Source organism: Nanorana parkeri, unplaced genomic scaffold (assembly GCF_000935625.1).
Source record: "Nanorana parkeri isolate BGI_ZX_2015 unplaced genomic scaffold, ASM93562v1 scaffold519, whole genome shotgun sequence".
NCBI lineage: Eukaryota > Metazoa > Chordata > Amphibia > Anura > Dicroglossidae > Nanorana > Nanorana parkeri.
The window spans coordinates 372553-381442 of record NW_017306787.1 but is presented as its reverse complement, the minus strand read 5'-3'; the positions used below and the strand labels follow the sequence as shown (position 1 = coordinate 381442).

General features: G+C 43.9%; 1 protein-coding gene across 1 annotated transcript in view; it reads left to right on the top strand.

Annotated features, from left to right (window-relative positions):
• Positions 1 to 4793, top strand: part of BLM (Bloom syndrome RecQ like helicase) — a 28228-nt gene extending 23435 nt beyond the window's left edge. Inside the window, exons 19-21 of the mRNA XM_018561360.1 lie at positions 4108 to 4230; positions 4327 to 4531; positions 4618 to 4793. Of these exons, the coding sequence (XP_018416862.1) occupies positions 4108 to 4230; positions 4327 to 4531; positions 4618 to 4792 (503 nt within the window). The 3' untranslated portion in view covers position 4793. The remainder of the gene's footprint in view (positions 1 to 4107; positions 4231 to 4326; positions 4532 to 4617) is intronic.
• Positions 4794 to 8890: the final 4097 nt, after the last annotated feature.

Genomic DNA, 8890 nt, shown 5'->3' with positions numbered 1-8890 from the left:
ATTAATAAAGTGTCTGAGACAAAGTTTTATCTCAATTGCTGCAGTTTCCCACCGCAACCAGTCAGCTTCTATCTTTCATTTTTCCAAACAGCTTAGAAAATCAAAATGTAAAACCTGATTGGCTGAGCACCAGTTGAGCCAAAGTTTGTCTCGGATACTTTTAAATAATTCTCCCCATTTATGAGATAAAAAGTAGGATATGATTTTAAATGAGAAATAAACCCAGAGCAAAAACATCAGTAGTAATGCCTAGAAATATCAACTTACCTGTCTGCAGCTAATGATATCCATCTGATTTCAGATGAAATTCACTCGGTGGTTTGCCCTGTTAGCAATCTCCCGTCCGACATCCGTTAATCTGAAAGTAGGGCGCCTACCACTGCCTGAATACAAAAGCCCAGCGGGTTGGGGGTGGATGAATTCCCTTCCAGAGTGTTTTCTTGTTCAGCCCGCAATGCTAAATGGGGAAGAAACTAATGGGGTTATTCACGTAGGAGCTGAAGGATCCAGCCGTAGCTTCGGCTGATTCTTCGGCCGCCGGGCTGCTGTATGGGCTATTCACTATGGCCCATACAGCAGCCGAAGGCATATGCTTTGGCTCGACTGAGCCGGTGTGACACCTGAAGCCGGGCGAATGGCCTGCCAAAGGCTGGCCTTTCGTCCCGCAAATGACTGGTGGGTCTACCCAGTTGTAATGACAGATCAGCGACCCCAAATGACCTGGGGACGCTGCTCTGTCATTAAACAACTGGACGGAGCCGGCTGTGACGTCATGGCCGGCTCCGCCCAATTGTTATTTCTTGGCTGGGACTGGCTAGAAGACTCTAGCAGGTGCCGGCCAATAGGAAACAGTTGGGCGGAGATAGCTGTCACTGCTAGCTCCGCCCAATTTTTGTTGGCAGCTTTGTGAATAACCCCCTAAGTATATGGCAGCCTTTACTATTTGTTTTGTTTATAAATCAGTTCCAGATCTACAACAGACAGTAGTTTGCAGAAATGGACCACTGTGCTCTATGTAAGAAAGGCTGCCTTTTTGCAGCAGCCCGACTTTTCCCTATGTGAGTTCGAGCTACGGCTCTGCTATCGGCAAAGTTTTTACTTCCTGCTGACCGAGGATGTGATGGACATCTGCAGAGAGACTACTGCTCTCACACAGAGGAAAGCTGTCCTTTTCTACTGGCAGGGGAGCTGGAGCTGCCTTATAAACAAATGAAACTGCAAGACTTTGCACACTTGTTTTAATGCATTCTAAATGGGTTTTCAGCATTATTATTATTACATAGTATTTATATAGCGCCAACAGTTTGCGCAGCGCTTTACAATGTAAGGAAGACATTACAATACAATTCAAGACGATGGTAAAGAGGGCCCTGCCCCTGAGGGCTTACAATCTGAAAGAGGAGGGGGAAATGATACATGAGGAGGTAGCTGTGTGGGGATGAATTGTTTGAGAACGTGATGGTTCAGTGGTTAGGTTGAGGTGGGATAGGCTTCCCTGAAGAGATGAGTCTTTAGGGAACACCTAAAGACAGTCAAGGTGGGAGATAGACGGACAGGTTGGGGTAAAGAGTTCCAGAGGATGGGAGAGACTCTAGAGAAGTCCTGGAGGTGAGTATGGGAGGAGTTGACTAGGGAGCTGGAAAGCAGGAGGTCTAGGGAAGAGCGGAGTGGACGGTTAGGGTGATATTTTGAGCCAAGGTCAGAGATATAGCCGGGGGCAGAATTGTGGATGGCTGGGTATTGGGGTGACTAGTGCATGTTTGAGAGGGGTAGGAAAGATTCCATTTAAAAGGAAGGTTTCCTTGGGATTTAAAACACACATGAAAAGAAAAAGCATTATTGTAACACTAAGTATAACACTAAACATGGACTTGTTCAAAATTAAATTAAAATAAGTGTGTCTCTTTAACATGGTAATAACTACAAAGGTACTGGCAAATCAGTAGGTCCATTACTAAAGTGAAAGTAGCTGTGATCCAGAAGGGCTAAACAACCGCCAGTACTTAAAGTGGAAGGGAAATGTCCTTTTTAGGAAAAACAAATTGCTGACAAGCAGGTTTTTTTTTATAGAAGAAAAGATTGTGTAAGTCTCTTTTGCCCAAAATCTCCTACCTTTTTTTTGTGAACTGAGCCACGCATGCCCAGTTTAGTACACTGTGCAGATGTGCAGGAGTTACATCATTACATTATAACTTACTCTAACTGCAGCCTACCGTACATCCTGCAATTGGTCAACAGCAATTAACTATGGTTATACTGATGATTGCTGTTGATCTTTGCGGAATTATATCTAAATATAAGTAAGAATACACTGCCTGGCCAAAACAAAAAGTCACCACCTGGATTTTGGCAGTGTTGTGATTTGGGGTTGCTTCAGTTGGTCAGGTCTAGGTTCAGCAACATTATGTCCCCAAAAAATGAGGTTGGCTGCCTACCTGAATATACTGAATGACCAGGTTTTTCCATCATGGATTTTTTCTTCCCTGATGGCACAGGCATGGATGACCATGCCAAGATTTATCGGGCTCAAATTGTGAACGAGTTTTTTAGGCAGCACGAGACATCATTTTCACACATGGATTGGCCACCACAGAGTCCAGACCTTAAAGGAGAACTATGGGGAAAAACACTGACCCCATAGTTCTCCTTAGGGTAACGGGAGGACGCTAGTTTGTGTCCTCCCGTTACCCTAAGCTCAGTATACCGTGAGCTACAGCTCGCGGTATACTGAGACGCCGCAGCGGATCCCGACATGGACGTCGGGATCCGCCCCAGCTGCGTGAGTGACAGCTGGCTCTGCCTCTAGATAGGCAGAGCCCGCTGTCACTCACGCAGCTGGGGCGGATCCCGACGTCCATGTCGGGATCCGCTGCGGCGTCTCAGTATACCGCGAGCTGTAGCTCACGGTATACTGAGCTTAGGGTAACGGGAGGACGCTAGTTTGTGTCCGCCCGTTACCCTAAGGAGAACTATGGGGAAAAACACTGACCCCATAGTTCTCCTTTAACCCCATTGGGATGTGCTGGAGAAGATTTTACGCAGAGGTCTGACTCTCCTATCATCACTACAAGATCTTGGTGAAAATTGAATGCAACTCTGGACAGAAATAGATTTCGTGACATTGCATAAGCTTATTGAAACGATGCCACGGCAAATGCGTGCCGTAATCAAAGGTAAAGGAGGTCCAATTAAATATAGTGTGTCACTTTTTTTTTTGGCCAAAACAGACTAGTCAGTGCATGAAGCTTATAGAAAGCATGCTGATAGACCCCCGGAGCATTGCTTTATGATGTTCTGAACTCCTAAATCTCTTTAGCAATTCGCCATTTTAAACAGGCACAAAACAGTGTTGTAGTAAAAAAAATAGATGACTGGAAAAAACGGACTAGTTAGGAGCTGCTACACTAAGGTTGTTGGACCTTAATAATCAACAAAGCAAAAAGGTACAGCGCTCATATCCTTTCCGTGAGAGACACTCAAAGTGCTTTAGAAATGTAAATATAAATTGGCAGGCTGGACGTCCTTGCCAGGCTATTTATTGGAGATGAATATCAGAATAAAACGGGTTCAAGGGACGGAGGACGCTGAAAACTACTCCGTTTAATCAAAACGTGTGCTGCTGTTTATATACAGTCGTTCTTTGCAGTGAGTGCACACCCATTATCTTTCCTGCGGGACACGTTAAGGAGCACGGATTTTTTACTTGAAGTTGCTGGATTTGCACTTTATAAAACTTGGAAAGAAACTTATTTTTCACTTTATTTTCACTTTGAAACAATTTGTCACTTTTATTTGGACTTTTTTCTGGATTTGCACTGAATAAGAAACGTATAGATTTATTTTTTCACTTTATATCAATTTGTCACTTTTTTTATTCGACTATTTTCTGGATGTTTTTATATTTATTTAGATTCATATATTTATAATCATTATTCACATAATCATTGCTATTTTGTGCAGTTATTTATATTTATTTTTACATTTCTAAAGCACTTTGAGTGTCTCTCACGGAAAGGTTATGAGCGCTGTACCTTTTTGCTTTGTTGTACAAAACAGTGTTGTACTTGGTCACCCCATACCATTGATTTATGACTTGTTTTATTTCAGAGTCTCTGTCTGCAGAACCGGACGTTTTACTCCAGATTGATGGAGTCACAGAAGATAAATTGGAGAAATATGGAGCAGAGCTAATAGATGTTCTCCAGAAATATTCAGAATGGACTCTGCCAGGTAGGATGTGTATTCTAATCAATGCACAGATGCTGTAAGAAAATATTGTTTTACAAGTGGTTATTGATTTCTTCATGTTCACAATTCCCATCACAGCTGATGATACTGCCCAGAAGTCCAGTGCAAAGGCCAGCCATAATACAGGGAACTATGACAGTGATGAGGAAGATGGCACTTCTACATCCTCTTATTTTAGAGGAAACAAAGAGAAGAATGGTACAAAGCGTAAGACTGCTCCCTACTTCCGTAAATCCAAGAAACGGAAAACTGGTGGAGAAGGTCAGCAGAACCGTGCCAAAGGGTAAGCTACCTTATCTGTATAGCAATGTGTCGCTTCTGATTTATGTTACAAATTGATTTCTCCATTTTTTTTCCCCCCCTTACCAGTGGCAACAATTCAAAATCTTCCAGAAGCAATGCAACCAGTAAAACATTTTCAGAGTATAGTAATGATTGCAGCAGTGTATCAAGGCCATCGGCGGTGAAAAGACCTGGGTTCATGGCTCCGCCCATGCCTCAGAACAACCGCCGCTTTCTGAAACCCTCATTCACATTCCTTTAAACTCGTCAGTGTTTTATATGTTTTTGTAATAAATGTTATATATTTTTATGGACCCTAAACTTCCAAGTAAATAAATATTTCTCTGAAGTATTCTTATTAAACATTTTAGTTGTGTATTATTATGGGATTATTTGATAAGGTACTTCAAGAAGCAAAGTGCAGTCTAGATACTTTTGGTTGAGGGACAAAACTCAACAAAATGCTTTAACACAATTTAAATTCGGAAAACAACCTATTTTTTGGGACACATAGGGCCCTGTATATAAAACAATGTTCTGCAGAGAGAACTCTGTGGGACACCGCGGCCTACATTTTAAGAATGAACCATAAAAGGTAGACATGGTGTGCAGTAATACTGATACGGAAAGCTGTATTGGGTAAAGCTTCCACCCATGTTTGGGGATGTATGTGTATGAATCATGCAGCCTCCTTGTACACATTAGCGGCGTGGCGATGGTGTATTCACTGTACTGTGTAGTAGTCTTAATGCTGTATAAATGTGTATTCTATTGTGTCATGCACCATATAAAGGTAACATGCATATTGTGCTGTTATGGATCCGTGAGATTGTGATGGACTACAATCTCACGTTAAGATTACTAATTTGTATTGATATTGTAGTCCATCCCGGGAGCAAGCTTGGAGCGGTGACTACTTTACAACACACACAGGGACCATGGGGAAGAAAAGTAGCCACCCTCCAGAAGGAAGGACAGTGTCAGCACCAATTCAGAGATGATTTGAGGATCTACAGCCAAGTGATACACAAATAAGATACATTTTTGTTACTGGTTAGGGTATATGGGTGTAGTGAAACTAACAATCCTATCATCGTGCCTCCTGAGTCTAGTAATGCATCACAGGACTTGTAGTTTCACCACAACTGGAGTGCCAAAATTCCCTGCCCCGGATATAATCAATACTGCAGAAAATTCTCTAAATCATTGATGAGACTACAATGAATCGTCAATGTGTGTTATAAACCAAGGGTCCGCTTCTTCAGAAGAACTTGGAAGAGAGAAATCTACAATATATAAATATGTTATTTTTAGGGATGTATCAATATATCGGACGAAAGTGCAATTTTTCTGCCGATACAGCGGCACATCCCTGCTTTCTCTCCTCCCCGCTTGGCGCTGCTCTTTGTCCCAGCGGGGAGGAGAGAAAGTGTGACAGCCGGCCGAGCGCTGTGGGAGGAGAGTGCTGTGAGCGGCAGGCGTCTCTCCTCCTACACCTCTCAGCCTCCTGTCACAGTCCCGCAGAGCGGCGTGTGGGCGGAGACAGTCAGCGCTGTCACAGGAGGCTGGGCTCTCCTCCATGCTCCGCTCGCTCAGCCTCCTGTGACAGCTGTCAGAAAAGAGCCAATGCAAAACACTCATCGATCAGTGGTTGCTGAGTGTGCATAATTGAGGACATGGTATGGTTACTCTATCCTCAATTATGAATGAATGGGAAGTGATCTACATGACTTCCTGTTCATTCATGATTGGGGACATGGCAAACATACTATCCCTGCAAGTTATGAACAGGAACACTCAGTATAGAGGATTCCTGTTGATTGATAACACGGGCTGCAGAAAAAGAGATTGAGGACACACAGTTCTCTATCTCTTTTTCTATTGTAAAAGGGAAATATCAGGGGTCTGTTTAGGCCCAAGTAAAGTAAAAAATAAATATAAAAACATTAAAAAGTTTATAAAAATTAAATATTTGAAAAAAAATTAAATCAGTTTCGGCCTGACATTTTTTTTTTTTATTTTGGTATCGTTTCAGTTTAGAAATTTCCATTTCGGTGCACCTCTAGTTATTATGACACATAAAACAAAAGATCACTTATAGAATAACATGCACTCATTTCTATAGATTGATATAGGCTTATTAATGAGCTATAGGGCTCATGCACTCGAGCACGGCAGGACCATACACCCTCCTGTATTTTATCACATAGGATTTACAGGTGTTCCATAAAGCCGCCTATACTAACCAATGACTGGATACAGCTGTACACTAGTAAATGCTTATCTGAGCATATACATGGGTGCAAGTGTGAATGAAGGTCCCTGGACACAGACCGTTTTGTACCCATGTATACGATCATGTCATGGTTTACCAGCGGGCAGCCACATACTGCCATTAATGTGTGCCGGTGGCAGTACTCCCTGGGCACAGACTGCATCACAAGCACTCCCACATTGTATAGATGTGAACAGAGACTTAATGAAGCCCATTCACATCAATGCAACATGTGCAGTGCGATTTTTGAAAAGGTGCAGGTGCTTCTTTTGTGTGTTTTTGCCCCCATAGACTACAATGAGAACACATTCTTAAAAGGAGATGTATGAGGTGAGTGATTTTCACTCAACCTCATAGTTCGAGCCGACGTGAGACAATGAGACTGTCACACGTTGGCTCAATAGATCGGGAAGTGAGCGAATACATACCGTCGCTCGCTCACTTCTCGTTCATCTCCCTGCAGAGAGCCATGACTGTCACTCACGGCTCCCTGCAGGGATTCTCCCCGCTCCGAACCTCCAGCGCTGACTGGCGGAAGGGGAGGGGCGGGTACAGCTGGCTCTACCTCTAGATAGGCAGAGCCAGCTGTCACTCACACAGCTGGGAGGATCTTAACAGTAATGTCTGGATCCGTCCCGGCTGCGGCGGTCTCAGTATACCGTGAGTAGCTCGCGATATACTGAGCTTTGGGTCACGGGAGGACGCTAGTTTATGTCCTGGCGTGACCCTTAGGAGAACTATGGGGGTAAAACACCAACCCCATAGTTCTCCTTTAAAGTCTCCTTAAAGGAGCCTAATGATGTCACAGCAGAAATCGCTTGTCATTGGCAAAGAGAAGAAAAACTAAAAATGAAGATGCATCAAATACACGTAACTAATGCACTATAAAATGCACAATTCTACTAGATGGTAAGCTCTCATGAGCAGGGCCCTCCTGTATGGAAATTGTATTGTAACTACTGTCTGTCTCCCTCCATTTTGTAAAGCGCTGCACAAAGTGTTAGCGCTATATCAAATAATTTTGCAGCAGCACTAGTGGGAAGTTAGTCTAAACCTAGGATAGGCAACGTCGGCGCGCCAGATGTTGCGAAACTACACATCCCATATATGCTCTGCCTCTGGGAGTCATGCCTGTGGTTTTCAGAGTCTTGCAATGCCTCATGAGATTTGTAGTTCCACAACAGCTGGAGTGCTTATGTTGTCTACCACCTACCTATACATGCAGCCCCTTTACAAAACACTTTGGGGCAGACTGAATATTGAGCAGATGCCTATGGTAACCCATCTTCAACTTGTTTATTAAAAATGCTGATCGGTTGCTGTGGACAACTGCCCCACTTTTGAGCAATTCCTCTCTTTATGTCACCTAACATCGAGTCACTGCATACTTGAGGCTGTGGATGAGCCTGTCCGACCCTGTGGTGCTGGCTGCCCACAGCTGTGTTCAGGAGACAATAGCTGCAAGGTCCCCAGCACCTCACAGAGTGTGTATAGTACCGTGACTGACAGCTCGGGCCGTGACGTCACATACGCCCTCCCCTTTCTGGTTACACAACTGTGTTGGCGGGAAGCGCGGAGTGTCAACTGTGCGCGGTGTTGTGTAAGGCGGAGAGTGTTGTGTAAGGAGAAGAACAGAGCTGCAGACATGTCCGGGCGCCGAGCTCTTCCTCACAGAGGTGACAACAAACTAGCAGCAATGACAGGACAGGTGAGTGTTGTGTGTACATAGAGAGCCAGCACTGCAGATAATGGTCGTGTTCTCGTAACGTTCGTTATTTGTCATGTTTATTATAGTCACGTGTACAGTAAGCTGCTGCTGTATGTTCTGCTGGACAGCTTGGGCTGCATGCGAGTGTGAGGAAGGACATGAAGGCACCTGACATATTACCTATGTAAAGGGAAACCTAGATGCAGTATATATGGGAAAGGTGACGGTTGGGGACCCGAGACAACCACATTTTATTTCACGTTTTCCTCTGAAGAAGACGCCACTTGTCATTATAAGACTCCCAGTCACCATCTTAAAGCTGAGTTCCGGCATCCCCTTCAGTCTCACTCAGCTGTACCGGCTCTTCTCCATGACTG